General features: G+C 40.8%; 1 protein-coding gene across 1 annotated transcript; it reads left to right on the top strand.

The window, feature by feature from the left end:
• The first annotated feature begins 620 nt into the window (after positions 1-620).
• On the top strand, positions 621-13931 carry kcnk5a (potassium channel, subfamily K, member 5a). The gene is made up of 5 exons (XM_051395498.1): positions 621-1092; positions 9532-9643; positions 9845-10011; positions 10129-10297; positions 10768-13931. The coding sequence occupies exons 1-5, from the start codon at positions 907-909 to the stop codon at positions 11718-11720; spliced, it is 1587 nt and encodes a 528-aa protein (XP_051251458.1). The 5' UTR covers positions 621-906; the 3' UTR covers positions 11721-13931.
• The last annotated feature ends 2188 nt before the right edge of the window (positions 13932-16119 follow it).

The following is a 16119-nucleotide window of genomic DNA, read 5'->3' as shown; positions in this document are numbered from 1 at the left end:
AGATTGCAAGTAACTGAACACTGGCATCAGTATGTGACGACCTGGGAATGAGATTGGGCTGTGAAGTGTGTGGGAGAAACTTGTGAAAAACACAAAAGGCCCTATCTACAGCCAGTGCTTGGTCTGTCCATTCTGGGCTACTGTAGAAACATGGCGGAGGAGTCCATGGAAGGCGACCCACAGTGTCTGTGGATAAAAAGATATTCCATTTCTGCCAATAGCTCATCCTAAATGTTACACACTGGACCTTTAAGTCATTTTATTGAAGCTAAGTAGTCTTACACTACTGGGCTCTTATTCTGATGAAAGTACTATTTTAAAACATAGTACATAGGTAATAATAATTAGAGAATACATTTATTTAGTAAAATACAGTATATTACATTTGTCACAGGCAAAAGTTATACAAGAAGTGGTTGAAATGTTGTGGGTTTTTTTTGGACACGTTTTAAACTGTTGGATTCCGCAGTGTCTGAGCAGCTGTACACCTGTAGTAAAAAAAAAAAAAAAGTGAAACGAACAACTGCAGAGTGGGTGCCCCACCTCGCAGCGTGTTTCTGGGCGGGTCCTGTCCTCTCCACTCCCCTGCTCTCGGTACTTTAGCAGCCACTGTTGCTCTGGCTGCGCACGTGGAGACAATATACTACTGCGGCTGTGGTCTCACGCGCGCTCCGGTCCGCTTTATGATTACTTTTACCCTCTTGTGTCGCGAGCCCAATGCTGTCTGCAGCCGCACGTTTCACTCCTTTTTCAGAGCCCTCGCGCGGACGAAGGAACGTTTTGTAAGCCCAAAGACTTGCTAAGAATGAGTCCCGTATAACTTCGGGTATTGTTGTTATCTACCCCCTCCTTTCTCTCTTTCTCCCCCCGTCCCGCGCTCTCCAAGTTGAGTCGTTGTACATAAGTATGGTAGATAAAGGCCCCTTGTTGACTTCTGCCATTATTTTTTACCTGTCCATTGGGGCAGCAATTTTTCAAGTCCTGGAGGAGCCCAATTGGAAGCTGGCCGCAAAGCAGTATGAGAAGCAGAAGAATAAAATACTTGAGGACTATCCCTGTCTGACGACAGATGATTTGGACAGAATATTAGAGGTATGGACACATTCTTAAACTCAAGGTTTTCCCTGTTGAATTTGTGATAGGCATCCTGCTGTAAAGCACTTATTTGAGTGCACATGGAGATGATTTCAGAGTGCATCACCTGTTTAAATATTGTACTGCTGCGGTTTGCTGTGACACTTAATGAGCCTCAGCTGGTATGTAAGCTTCCAAACACTAACACAACTCCTGAGGAAGAGTTCAGCTTTCTGGGTCAACACTAGTGCTCGACCGATATGGGCTTTTTTAATGGTCAGTGCCAGTATATAGAGAGCAGGGCTGTGGATTAATGGATGCCCATATCAAAACAAAGTAAAGTTATGTATAACTATATTTTTTTCTGTAGGTAATGCATGCATTTGTTTACACCATGAGAGTTATAGTACAGGGCTCAAAACCAACTTTCCCCCGCTTCCCATAAAGGGGGAGCGTCTTTCCACAGCAGGCACACTGACAGGGCTGCCTGTAGATGTATCTGAAGACATTTTTTTGTTTATCTGCCTTGTGAGTGCAGACATCGACGGATGTCCATTATCTCAAAATGGCAAATAATTGTTCCGATTAATCGGCTGCCCGATTAATCCATCTGTCACTGGTCAACACACATGCTCAGTTTATGAGCTGGAAGGCCTACACTGCTGCTATTATCTTCTGTGGGGTTTTTGTACGTGCTTAATGATGCTAATTATTTTATTAGTTGAGTTAATTTTCTGTTGTAAAACTGACAGACTCTGTCTGGAGCTGTGATTATGACACTGGGTGTGGAGGGCCAATATCTAACCTCAGCCCTTAAAAGCTGTGGTACATGGTGTTCCATTGCCAATTTCTTGTCAAGATGGCACTTCCTTAACCAGCAGTAAAGCTGGTGCCATTGACCTCTGTGGTTTTACCATCAGCGCTGAATGAACACGCAGTCAATACGCCTGTGATTTCACGGGTGTTTGCCCCATTACACGTTGTTTGTTCGCTTACTTGAATTGTGGAGGCTCTGTGAGCGTGATTCGTTCCATTCGTCTGAAGAAGGTATGATTTTTATGTGTCAGGGGAAGGCCCCTCACAGAAGGAGGAGTGCAGGAAAAGAAGAGTTGACTTGTGTGTTTGCAGTGGTATGCAGAGTATCCTGTGTGACGAAGCCTGCTCTGATAACGCAGACAGTGGTGTGTTTCTGTCAGGGCTAGGATATCAGGAATTATTGCAATGCTGTTTCTTTGTTTTTTGCTTTTTGCACTTGCATGTATGACCAGAAACATGTCTCAACCTGTCCCCCTTTTTGGGCCCACATCAGTATTAGGGAGATTTATTACCCCCCCCCCTTCTGCTTCTCTCTGCTTTTCCTTTCGGTGTTTTGGGGTGGGGGGGGGCTGAAAGGGATATGCCCATGAACCTCCCCCCATTCGTGACATCTCTGCATCGGCCAAATCCCTGCAAAAGCCAGATCTGCTTCTGAACGCAGTCTGCAATATTCCGCTGCAGCTGAAAGAACTGGCTCAACTGAAACTGAAACATTTCCTGCTCCCGTGTGCTCCCCGAGGAACAAAGACCACATAATGCCATCTGTGGGGGTTCCAAGGCAAAAGATCATCTAAACCCACATGTTTGTCTCCTTAACCCTTTCCCCAGTTACTCACTCTGCTTTCTGTCCTGTTATCACCCTTCTGCAGTTTTTGCTCTGTTGGTGTTTGCCAAGACACCTGCTGCAAAGGCTTTGGAGTTAAACATAAACATGCAGTGTATCACCCTTGAGCTGCCTTTATCCACTTTTATTTGCGTTAGAATCAGATATTCTATTAGGTTTCCATTGTGGAAACTTTGCTCAGCTTGTAAACAATTAAAATATATAAGCAGGCTTAACAAGTGAAGGCGACACTCTTGTAAAAGTTAGTCTTCTCTGTTTTATTAACAAGGAGTTTACTATTAACTATAGGACCCTTGAAGTGGTCACAGTTTACAGATTGGATTTTATGGTCCATCAGCGTTGGCTCTTGAGAAGCTGTTATAAAAGTTGAGTGAGGGAGAGTGGCTGCACACTATCTCTGACAGTTTAACACTGAGAGCGTCCTTCTCCTAGCAGGAAGTCTCAGCAGCGTGTTGCCCAGAAGCACTGTGGACAAAGGCAGCAGGAGAACGCGTTTACAGCACAGCGCACACTATCCATGTATGTAGATCCATTCTAAAAGTAGCCTCTGTTTTCACCGTTCCTTCTAAGTGTTGAGCTAATGCCAAGTGCCCACAGTGATGCCTGCAGTTTGTTTGTTTTTGTCCGACCAAACAGCCTAAACCCAAAGATATTCAATTGATTCTTTCATATGACAAATGACAGCAAATCCTCTCTCTGACATGCTGGAACCAGTGAGTGTTTTTAAAAAAAAAAAAAAAAAAAAAAGCCTTAATCATCAAAATTGTTGCAGTCATTTTCTTTAATTGTTGCAAGCTCTAATGTGAAGCAACATTCATTTTAAAGCCGCAACGATTAGTTGATTCATCGATTTAGTTAATAACCAACTATTTTGATAACTTTTGAGGCCATTTTTATAGGAAGACTGTCCAAATTCTCTGATTTCAGCTTCTCAGATGTGAATATCTTTGGGTGTTTCTTTATTCCCCCAATGACAGTAAACTGAACATCTGTGGGTTTGTGAACAAAACAAGACATTTGAGGATGTTCTCTTGGGCTTTGGTAAACGGTTATCAACATTTTTCACCATTTTGTGACATTTTAGCATTAAGAAATTAAAATATGAGCATTTTCCTATTTCAGTTTATCTATATTATAAAATATGAAACTAATTTTCATATCATTCTGAAGGCATGAATTGTAGAAACACCTCGCTTTTGTGGTACATACAGTACTATGCGTCAGTGGTAGGAAAATATTCACATCATTCTGTAAAGCAAGCTCAGCAGCTATGTGTTCTAGTTTTCTGCTGAAGGACAAATGCAGCATTTTTTTTTTTTTTTAGGTTTTGCCTTTTTCTTCTCAGCCCAGAATATCTTGACCCAGAGTCAAGGGTTACCTCTGATCAATCAAACTGTGACTATAGATGTCTGCCTTCCTCACTGCAACTCTGCTCTTGTTGCCTCTTGACTTGGCGGTGGAGCATCGGGTTATTTACACTTTTTAAAAAAATTTTTTTTGGCATGATAGTCCTGTCGGCACGTGACGTTAAGATAACGTTTGTGTGGCCAAATAAGAAGTTTGCAAACACTGCTTAACACCCTGCTGTCACATGGCCCCTGGTAAGAATGGAAAAAGCACAAGTGGATGAAGTAGCACTCTGTTTTCAGGGATAGCTAACTTTGTCATGTGCCTAGGGTGCTGTCTACGGCCTGCTCGCTGCACATAGCCAAGTCTTTCTTCCCCTTTTTGAAGTTCGAGGGGAGGGAGGGGAATGTAAACTGAAGTCATGGACAGTAGCAATGTATTTTAATGTCATGAGTTTGGGTTTAGGCAATTAGTTGGCAGGACAGAAATGTCTTTATTGCCTTGTATGCCTAATTAGATTTAACCTGAGACCCAGATGGCCGCATGTACACTGTTGTGGAGGCTAAACTGCAACAAGGCTCAACCAAGCTTCAACTTGGTGTAATTTACTTAAATGCTAATCAACTCAAAGACAAGGGTGAATAAAGGAAAATGCCATATGTGGTGTTAATGAAGTAAGTCTTTCAATCTCATGCAGTATTAACAGCCTGCTTTAAAAGATCTGTTCATGGTGTAATATGCTCTGCTCAACACATGTAAAGATGTAAGAATCCTCTCACTGTCTGGGAATTTTACAGCTTTCTCCTTCATGTCTTTACCAAATCAAGAAAAGGCTGTAAAATGGACATACGTTGTCTGCACCTCATCTTAATCTGTTTCTGCTTAATGTTGATTTGTGAAGTCACAATAAATCATACAAAAAGCGTCTTTTCCACAGTTATTTTCCACACACACTGATGGATCTTTGACACGTACACACACTGAAATCTCAGCATTGTTATCCAGAAGCACTGTTGGAATCAATCCGTCTCCATATCAGAAATCAATACACAATGACGCGGAGGAGTTGGAGTGATGTCATTGTTTGTAGGCCAGTCAGTCCTTCCCACAAGCAGCTGTTGCTGTGTTGTGTTTGAAGGCTGTAAGAGGAAAAATACCACGGAGCTGCAGTCGTATGCTGGGTCGCCAGCTGTTCTGATAACAGTTGGAGTTTGTCGTTGTGCTTTTTTTTAAACTCTTCTTTGGTTATCAGAGTGTGTGGCAGTGGCAGATTGCTATTCCTGCAGTTTGGCAATATTTTCAGTTCTGTCATAGTAGTTGTTGCTGGTTTTTGTTAGGTAAAATATGTAGGAGCCTTAATTATTATTCTTTGCAGCAATTAGTTGATTAATCAATTAGTTGTCAACTATTAAATCGGCAACTAAGCCCTTTTTTTTTTTTTTTTAAAAAGAAAAGTTCTGTCTTCAGCTTTCTTTAGTCTTCTACGACAGTAAACTGAATATCTTTGGATGTTGGGCAAAATAAGACTATCATTGATCAACAGTTTTTGCCATTTTATGGTCCAAACAATCAATTAATCGAGAAAATAATCAGATTTATTGATGTTGAATATAATAGTCAGTTGCAGCCATACCATTTTGCATATTAGGTCTTTGCTTTTGTCCCGCAGCCCACTATTAAGTTTCAGTTTTTGACCTTCAAGGGAAAAAGGTAGGGCGGCCCTGGCGTAAAGTGATACTTTGAACCATTCATATCATCTTTTGTGTGTATTTTTTTTTTTCTAGTCATTCTAATAATTAACACCGGTGATAACAGTAATGTACAGAAATGTTTCGTGGTTTTTTTCTGTCCAGGTGATATCTTCAAATATGTCCAAAACCCAAAGATATACAGTTTACTATGATATTAACAGAGAAGAGCAGGAAATCCTCACATTTCAGAGGCAGAAACCAGAGAGTGCCTTTGTGACCATTATTACAAAGATTGCAGTCTAGACTTGCTCTATATGAAAAGTGCCCTGAGATAACGTTGCGCTATATAAATAAAACTGAATAGAAAAATGAGTGAAACAATAGATTATAAAAATGGTTTCAGCTCTAATCACAGTCTGAAAATGTTTTGGAAAGGCTGCTCAGCGCCGGCGGCCGTGGCTGATTGAGGTGGTTGTATCTTACGACTGTACATTTTGGGCAGCCGTGAGTCAACCACAACCCAAGGGTGTCAACTTTTGTAATGGCAAGCATATCTTACTGTTTCACTGCTTCACCAATGCAGCCTACCAACACAGAGTGTGAGTCAGTGGTAGGTTCATCGTCTTTTTGTCTGTGGTTGCATTTTATTTAACGCAGCTATTTTCTCCCCTTAATTGCATTTGTCATGCTTTCTGTGAGCTGCTTGGCAAAATGCCATTTTGCTGAACATAATTGGCTGATTTATGACTGCAAAATGTCTTTACTACCATTGCTGTAATATTTTATGTTTGTCAATTTATTTTCCAGAACTAACTTTCACATTGACAAGAAAAACAGTTTTGGAGAAGCATCTTCTACAGATGGTGTTTGCTGAGGTCATGGTAGTTTGTTTTCTTCCCCATTTGATTTTTTATTTATTTTTTCTTCATAAATGATCCTGGGGTATATCCATGTTGGTTGTCCTGGTCTCGTATCCAGTTGTCCAGTGGTTAGACTTGCAGAGAAACCAGTGTAACAACTTCTCCCTGAGCTGGTTTGGGCTCAGCGTGACACAAAGTGTCTTTTATCTTTCTCCCCCTGGTGCTTGTGTGTTGTTCTCAGGGTCATTTACGACTTGAAGCAACCATGAGCTGACCAGTGGCTGACCCTTTAACCTTTTTAAAGACCTTGTGCATTGCAAACCCTGCTCATTCATGTATGAGCATCTTTTCACTGCTTACTGCTTTGTCAAGCTAGTGGGAAAAAAATTCATGTCCTTCCTAGCCTTTGGATGTGAAAGACAAGACAGTTAAATGGTGGCAATATAGCCTATTTGAACAGTGAGCCATGTTAACCTCTGAAGTCTGCTTATATTCCTTGTCCTTTATTTAAGTTACACACATTGAGGGCACGACACTCACCCCCGTGATTTAGCTTTCGCTCTGCCCTCATTGTCTTCCTGGGAATCAGCGGTTTACATGTCTCAAACTTCAGCACTTTTTATCTGGCAGACAGACTGTGAACATGTGGAGATCACCCTCATTAGCTCAGAATAAGGTGCTGAGCCGAGCACGCACGCGCACACAAACAGACATGACGCACAAACATAACATTTGTCCCTTTTTTTTTTTTCACTGTTTCCACATAGCAAACAGACCTCAAACACCCCAAATTGTTGAGTCTTAGCCAGTGGGGTAAAATTTCATATTGGCCGCAACAGAGGAATGAATCCATTGATTGTTTGGGGGACTTCCCAAAAGCAGTCTGTCATTTGAAATTTTGATCTACTCTCATTTTATAAAACTTATTGTAAACGCCTTATCACTTTCTGTTAGTGACACGTGATGCCCTTTAGGCTTTTTCTGTGGGCAGAAATGAGGAGTCAACACGCATGATGTTTTCAAGTTTACAAAGTAACCTGCTTTTGGTTTGACACACACTCTGCTGGGGTGTCTCTCCTTGTTTCACTAGTGTTTTCACCATTTGAGCAAGAAATGTTGTTACAGGAACATTTTGATGTTAAATACATTGCACAGATGATACGTATGATGATGGATGTAACTGATTCTACACAGTTGGAGGGTAAATGGAGCCCAACGTTCTTTTTACAGGTAGACTGGTGCGTATATATACTAGTGGTTCCCAGTACATTGTCCCTAGGGGTTGCAAGGCTAAACTTTTTAAGATCTTCCAAAACCTGAACACGGTTTCGAAACAACTGAAGAGCATAGAACAATGGCCAGGCATCAAAACACTGAATTTAAAATATAATAAAATATGCCACTTAGCCAGGGGTCTGCAGTTGGGTCAGTGATAAATAAAGGGGTCCCTTAAGGGAAAAAAGTTGGGAAACACTGATGTACATTAGCATCGCATTAACAGGTATAACAGGTTCACCAGGTCAGCAGGGTTATACAGTTGTGGGGTATCAAAGGTTCCTATATTCAGCTCAAACCAAATCAGATTTAAGCTTGAACATGGACTATAACAAGGTTATCCCATGCATATAAATGTAAGCAGTAATTGCAGATGCTGGGTACTGTCAAATGTGAAGTGCGTAAGCAGGACCGTTGTCCACTCGAGTGAGGTTTTTCCTCTTTAATTTCTAGTCATGGTTCAAACACACCACTGCTGTCACCCTAAAGCCCAGCGGAGGAACTGTGTTGTTTCAGCAGACAAAAGAACGGCCTCCCCTTGTGCTGGTAATTGCAGAGCAGGACTGTCACAGACCTGTTATTATTAAAGAGCCAAGCATCTTCCAGTACTTAAGGGCTTATGTGAGTTTTGCCAACCCCTGCACATTTCCCCCCTTCAAGCACATTTGGAGAAAGAGGAACTTTGGTAGGGGGGAGGAATGCATTGTCCCAGCACACATGGCCGGGTGTTTGTGAATACCCAGCAGGGGGAATTCAGTTTCTGTTGTGGCTGTTCAAGCACACATATGGTTGGGGATGATTGATTAAGCGAGTTCTGTCTCCTTTGGATGTCAACACTAAAACTTCCTTACAAGAGCATGTTCTGCGTGTTCTAGGAGGTTAGAAACAAACCTTGCCTGTAGATATTTTTTTATTTATTCATTTATTTTTATTTTTTTTACCCCCTGAAGACTTTCTTGTGTTGTGCATATGCAGTGCTACTTTGGATCTGAAAAAAGAAAAACGAGCAAGAGCATCCACTGAAGAACCACCTGATGCTGTTTTGTTTTGTTACATTTTAAATCCATGCATCATCATGTCGTTATGAAATAGCTGTTTAGGGATGCGGCACTTGCCTTCCTGTTTCCATACCAATGTAAGCAGTGGTTGGAACTGTAGCCCTCCGGTTAGCGGCAGTTCTCAAGGGTGCCTGAGCTGTGTTTCAGCTCATCAGTACCACCGGAGATACCATCAACATATCACAGGAAGGATGTGGTGGAAGAAATGGAGCTTGCACACAACAAACTTCCTGTCTTCCTTTATCTTAGGCAGATGGGACTCTGCAAATTGATAGTCTCCATTTGTTTAGAGTCAATTTATTTCAATTTAAACTTGCTATAGGAGTTTTTAACTGGTTATGAAACAGTCTCAATTCAATACTGATGTCTCTATATGACCTACATAAACAAACAAGACCATCAGAGAAAAGATTGGCTATTGGCGCTGTCAGTGGGTCAGGTTGACCTTGAAATCAATGAAACAGTCGTCCACAGGGGCCACCCAGTCAACAAAGTTCTTTTGTTTCTGCATTAAGTTGAATTCAGGCTCATACTCAATTGTGCTCTTTAATCCTCTTTGTCCTCAGGTGGTGTCTGATGCTGCTGGCCAAGGGGTCACTATAACTGGCACCAAGACCTTCAACAACTGGAACTGGCCAAACGCTGTTATCTTTGCTGCCACTGTTATCACTACTATCGGTAAGTGCTTTGGGAAAATCTCATTCTAATGGGGAAACGGGTAATTTTTTTAGTTGTTTTGTGAACTTTGAATTGGGTAAAACTGTAAAATGTATTTTGTAATTTCCTTCTCCTCCTGTAAAGCCGTACTGAAGAGACCAACATAATTGTAGAAAGTTGAAACAACCTAACTCTAACCACTTTGTTTTCACTTTTTTAAAGGATATGGGAACATTGCTCCTAAAACGTCAGCAGGCCGTGTATTTTGCATCTTCTACGGGCTGTTTGGTGTGCCTTTATGTCTTACCTGGATCAGTGAGCTAGGAAAGTTCTTCGGCGGCAGAGCCAAGCACCTGGGCCAGTATCTGACCAAGAAAGGATTTTCCCTGGTAAGTTGATATGAGCTGTTTTTCCCACTTCTGGGAAAAGTACTTGCATCTCTCTGTGGTGTTAAAACAAAACCTTCACCTGAAGCAATAATTTTGTTTTTCTTTGTTCTTTTCCAGAGAAAGGCTCAGTTTACCTGTACAGCTATCTTCCTCCTCTGGGGTGTGCTGGTCCATTTAGTCCTTCCACCTTTTGTATTTATGTCCCAAGAGGGTTGGACATATATCGAAGGATTGTACTTCTCATTTGTCACCTTGACCACAATTGGTTTTGGGGACTTGGTAGCAGGTAAGCTGAGAAAGAAATACCTTTTTTTTTTTTTTTTTTTGTTTATTAACTTAAGCAAGAATACCTGTAGTTGCAAGCATAAATAAGGCACCCCGTCATGGCCTTAAACATATCACATTTGCAAGACAGATTTTAAATCAATTGTTTAATTATACCGTTGTACACTGGGGCTGGGTTTTAAAATTAGTTTTTCCGATTCAAATCGATTTTCATTTGAGATCCAGTTTTTATTCATAAAATCCTGATCAGTCATTCAGTCTATTTCTTTTTCCATGGATGTGTGAAGCTTTTACAGCATTAGTTCTCTGAGAATCTCTTTCATATCAAAGCAAAATCAATATTGTAAATCAAAGGGCGATACCCAGCCCTATTGTACACAGATGCCAGGAATGTTATAGTCCATCTCTTCAAATTAAACCCGGACAGAATGTTGGATTTTAGTGACCTTTGACTATTGTTTGTCCTTGCAGGTGTGGAACCAAATAAAGAATACCCAACTCTGTACCGTTACTTTGTGGAGGTGTGGATATATCTGGGGTTGGCCTGGCTTTCTTTGTTCTTCAACTGGAAAGTGCGGATGGTGATCGAGGCCCACAAGGCGCTAAAGAAACGCCGGAAGCTGCGCAAGCTATCTCTGGATGAGCTCCGACACTACAAGGAGTCCCACAAGGCTGCCCTCCGTTTGCCGCCCACTCCTAATGACGTCAACATCTTCAGCTTCCTGTCCAAGAAGCAGGAAGGCTACAATGACTTGATTAAGCAGATCGGCACCAAGAAAGATGGCAGCAGTGCCAACGCCATTAATAAAGCCAAAGAGATCAATCGTTCCAAGAGTTGCAATGATGCTCCCATGTTTAATGGTCACACCATCCTCAGTCTGGACCGCTCGCCACGCCAAAAGAGACGCTATAGTTTCAGTGACCGCGTCACTGTTGCTTTCTCAAAGTCCAAGAACTACCTTCTGGGCTCAGATAATGGTTTGCTGCTAACAGAGGACCAGGTAGAGGGCGACCTAGAACTTGACCAGGACCAAATGTTTGAGAACCAGCTTGACAAGGACGTCGACCTCGAGAACGGAGGAGTGGGAGATTGTGGAGCAGGTGGTCGAAGGACATGGGACTCTAAAGAGTACCATTCCCTATCATTCCCAAATGCAAACATTACTTTTATAGATGAGGAGAACTTCCTCAGCAATAACTTAGAGGAGGAGGATGACGATGACGACGACGATGATGATGATGATGATGATTCTAAAGCAAAACTATCCATTACTACATGTGATGAAAACATTGAGACAAACTCAAAGGAGGAGCAAAGTTCTGAATCTGAAGGGTCTGTGTTCACTAGTGACTGTTCAGAGCACAGCCACTCCTACGAGAAACTTGTAGAGGAATACGCAAAGGAAGAAAACACAGAATCTTGATCTTCTGTTGTCGCCTTTTTGGGATTGAAGTATTCTAATATGAATTGTTTGAAAGAATAATATTGGAAGTCCCTTTGCACCTCTGGGGGCCTGATAATGATATACTGCAAAGAAAATATCAAATTTCCAAACAAATGTTTTGTTCTTAGCTGAGAAATGAAAATCCACATGGTTTTGACTATTTTTAAGAGTTGTGATTATTTTAAACTCTTGAACAAATATGTCCTATGTATTGATGATTATGGACTACAGAGCATGACACGTTACCCCACGAGTATTTAACATCTGCTCTATTTATGTCTTTTTATAAGGTTTGTCAAACTATATGCCACATTTATTGTAATGTCCAAACCACAAGTCCTTACTTTTCTACCCAAAAGAAACTAGAAGTGGAGATGTATTTGATTTTCCATAGTTTCTTCTTTGCATATTCACCATATTGGTGTTTTTTGTTTTTTTTATAATATTTATTAAAATGAAGGACATGGTAGCTTTTATTCACTGGCTACACCGGTTTCCCCATTGCACAGTTCCACCAAATGAGGACGGTTCAAAGTCCACTTAAGTGCAGATTGTCTTTTTAAAAGCTGAGCCAAACATTTGTCCTTTAAGGAAATATGAAGGAGGTTAAGGGCCAATTCTCCCTCTGTTTTTCTTTGATATTTCATTAGTTTCTTTTTGTAAAGTCCTTGATAACTTGCTGTGTCTGGGATTGCTGTTTATTTTGACTGTAAGCGATAGAAATGTGACCGCACTATACGTCACCGGTGATGCATAGGCAGCATCTGGGTGTCTAGAACCAACTAAGCGTAAACTTAGAAATAAACATAATTGATGGCAAAATCTGAATATCCTGCCAGAGAGAGACTCTAAACTAAGATTTCTGTTCCAAGCTTTTTTGACTACTGTTGAAAAAAAGTGTTTTGGAAATGATCCCCCCCCATTGTGACATACAGTACACACCTGTCGGAATGCATTCGAGCTGATTTAGTGAACACACCCTTGTGTTTTGCTGCTGACTGCATGTCAACCTCTGGCTCCTTGGCCCTCGACCATGGCAGTGCATAATGGGAACAAAACTTTCACAGTAACAGTATTCACTTTTTGTCTCCTTAGCACCCTTTCACTTCATTGTATTTGCCATGTAAATATTGGCTGAAAGCCCATCGGTAGTCACCAACACACAGCTCTGCTCAGGACATGGCCTTGCTACTTGTGTTTGCCTTTGGGGGCTCGCGCTGGCTTGAATGACTGACTGAAGTACCGCTTATGACAGGCAGCCAAGGTTAACTTGTAACAGATCAATGCTCTCTTGACGTATGTTTGTCGTGGGACATAAAGTCACCAGTATAGGTGCTCTCAATTACTGTATAGTATTTCCTTCTCGGTTCATGTGAATACAAATCCGTAAACTTGAGGGACCAAAATATAAATGTCCTTTGCTTTTCACAGTCTCACTTTTGAAAGGGCTCTTGGTTGCCCTGCTCACCCGCTGCCTTTTGCACACGTTACCTTGCACACAAAAACTTGAAACGGTGTTACTTTGACTAGTAAGATGGCAGCGTTTGCAGTGTCACACGGGGTTACTCTGAATTTCGAACCAGTCTCCTCCTTCAAGCCAGTTAGATAATATACAGAAAATATGGTCCAATATTGTAGTTTTTTGTATTTTTGTGAACATATGGACCACACCATCTTAATTCCTAACACTGCCATCAAGATGACTGCTATTAAGTGTAAATGCCTTTAATCCACTGCGGAACAGAGGATATACAGTACAATGGAACATCTGTTGAATGTACTTGTTTCACTGAAAATGTGAATTCTTTCACACTGGGTGTTTTTACCCCCCCCCTCTCCTGCTGTCTTGTATTTTGTCACAGGGCCACTACTTTGGGCTATGTAACATTTTTCTCTCGCTCTCATTTTCACTGGTTTTCCTTGATGTGTTAGTACAGCATTGTTATGCAGCCATGGTACTCTTCTGGACTGAATTTCAAGCATGTCTCTAGATTATTAACTAAGAACAGGTTAGCCTGGTTTAACCCATTGTCCCAAGGTTTCCTCTTAATGTAGCTCCATTGTGTAAAAACTCCAGTATAGTTATTTTTAGTTGTCTTTTTTTATGATTAAATTATTCATGTTTGTAAAAGTTTGTATATGAATTCCAAGCAAAACTGTATATTTCATGTAAATAAACATTTAATAAAACTTAGTGTTTTGTGATCATTACGTTATTAAAGTTATTATCCAATGGTTTAACACAAACTTCCATTTAGGCCTTCATATTTAGGTACAAATTCTGACAGCTGCAGACTTGCTCACATGCATCTATACATGTTCCACACATGTATACTAGAAAACTAGAAATGTACAATACATAGTTATAGGGCTAAACAACATATAAATAAAATAAAAAACTAACCCTTTAATGACTGAAGAATACCATACATGCATGCGTCCAGTGTGCTTTTCAAGTGTATGTGCAATCAGTGCACAGACAGTCCACATACTCACAAATTTTAGGCTGCATGCAGAGGTCCACAAACTCTTGGGCAGATGGTGAAATGTATGTCAAACGGACCCATGTGTACACAGAAACCATGAACTGGACTGTAGCTACTGCTGAACAGTTGTATAATGTCTTCTGAGATGCTGAAAATGAACCCTGATGTCATCATCACAGCTTGGATTGAGACTAAAATTGGCTCTAGGGATGGCAGTGTTGGTTGGTCAGTTTTGGTCCGCACAGAAATATCTCAACAAATATTTGGTGGATTGTCATGAAATTTTATCCCAACAATCAGGGTCCCCATAGGATGAATGCTACTGACTTTAATCCCCTGCCTTTTACTCGTGTCATTGGGTCAGTATTTCACTTTGTTCCGTACTTATGACCAGATACTTGCTAATGACATCAGCCTCAGCCTTTGTGTGTAATGCTAATGAGTGAATATTAGAATGCTAACACGTTAAACAAAGGTAGTGAATATGGTAAAAATTGTACCCGCTAATGTCTGCATGTTCTAATACAGGGGTCGCTGCTGGTATTGTCATCTCATAGGAGGGCCACTTCATCGTTCAAGTACTATAACTAAGTGCAATATTCTGAAAATATTTCCATTGCTTACATCATTCTTAACAAAAAGATCCAGTGCAGACTGGCAGTTTAAGATCCCATGTCTAATAATGCTACTGAGCTGTGTTACAGAACAAGCTTTTAGAGTTTGACCTATAGTAGGAACTAAAAGTTAGGATATTTTGGCCCCTGCTTCGTCTATTTTGGCCATTCTTTTTTAAGAATTTGTCTTGTGGGTCGACTAATTTTTACAGAAGTGAAGAAGAGAAAAACAGCAATACATGAGGCGGAATTTCAGTCCTTCAGCCCTTGAGATAGGTGTTTTTCCAATTTAGGCTAGTTAGACATTTTGTTTATGTAAAATGTGGGCTTATTTTTTTTTAAGAGTCGTGGATCTTGTTGTACAGTCAAACCTGTGTTATTTAATTTCACTAATGACACCTGCACTTTCCTGTGGATATTCTTATTAAATTATAGTGTTCATTCAGTGTCAACAAGTTCATGTGCAGAAATTTCATGGTGCACTTCCTGACAGTGACAGCTGGCATTGCTCATTATGTACCCAAACTTTAAAGTCACGCTGTCAGACAAGAACCACACTTCAAAATGAGCAGATAGCTGATATGCAAACCTAGTCAATAACAACGATGAATAATGAATTATGAATATTGTGATATTCTACATTATCTGTATTATCTTTGCTTGTTTGGAAGTTACAGTTCATGTTAAATGTTTATCAGTTAATGATTGGAATGCGGGGGAAATTTTAAGTGTGGAGCCAACGGAGCCGGGCTGTTGACATATGGTGATCTGCCAAAACGACATGAGATTAACGTGTGCATAACAGTCAGGGTGTAAATGAACACCACTGCCCCTCGTTCTGATGGCATCTGCAATGGAAATATGTCATTGCATTTCCGCCATCAATGTTTCACTAGAAGGGGTGGCGTTAGTGAAGCTTTGCCCTTATAAATGTGAACTTGGCTGATGATGGTCACTGAACCAAACTAAAGACAGGGCTCACTGTGAAAATGTGCTGAGCTTGGTGGAAACCAGAATGTCTCCTGTTACTGTGGCATTCCAGGCACAACATAAATCAAACCTCTTTTATGTCTTCAAGTTCCTCACTCCAAAGTGTGATCCAATATGTACAGATATGCATTCTCAAGCCATTCTTGTGTCATTATCCTAAAGTTAACCGGTTTATTTGTTTTTTTCTTAAGCATTCTTGGGGCATTTTCATGCTTTTATTACAGTCAGACAGTGGATGGACTGACGGATACAAGGGAGAGAGATGCAACAAAGGTCTTGGCTGGATGC

This window comes from Dicentrarchus labrax, unplaced genomic scaffold (genome assembly GCF_905237075.1).
Source record: "Dicentrarchus labrax unplaced genomic scaffold, dlabrax2021, whole genome shotgun sequence".
NCBI classification, from domain to species: Eukaryota; Metazoa; Chordata; class Actinopteri; family Moronidae; genus Dicentrarchus; species Dicentrarchus labrax.
This window is presented reverse-complemented; position numbering and strand designations above follow the sequence as displayed.

What these genes read in the sequence shown, in the direction of transcription:
- kcnk5a (XM_051395498.1), top strand. Translation starts at nt 907, where the DNA reads ATGGTAGATAAAGGCCCCTTGTTGACTTCTGCCATTATTTTTTACCTG. An exon ending in ATTTGGACAGAATATTAGAG is followed by an intron (nt 1,093 to 9,531) that starts GTATGGACACAT and finishes CTTTGTCCTCAG; the next exon opens with GTGGTGTCTGATGCTGCTGG. An exon ending in TTTTGGGGACTTGGTAGCAG is followed by an intron (nt 10,298 to 10,767) that starts GTAAGCTGAGAA and finishes TTGTCCTTGCAG; the next exon opens with GTGTGGAACCAAATAAAGAA.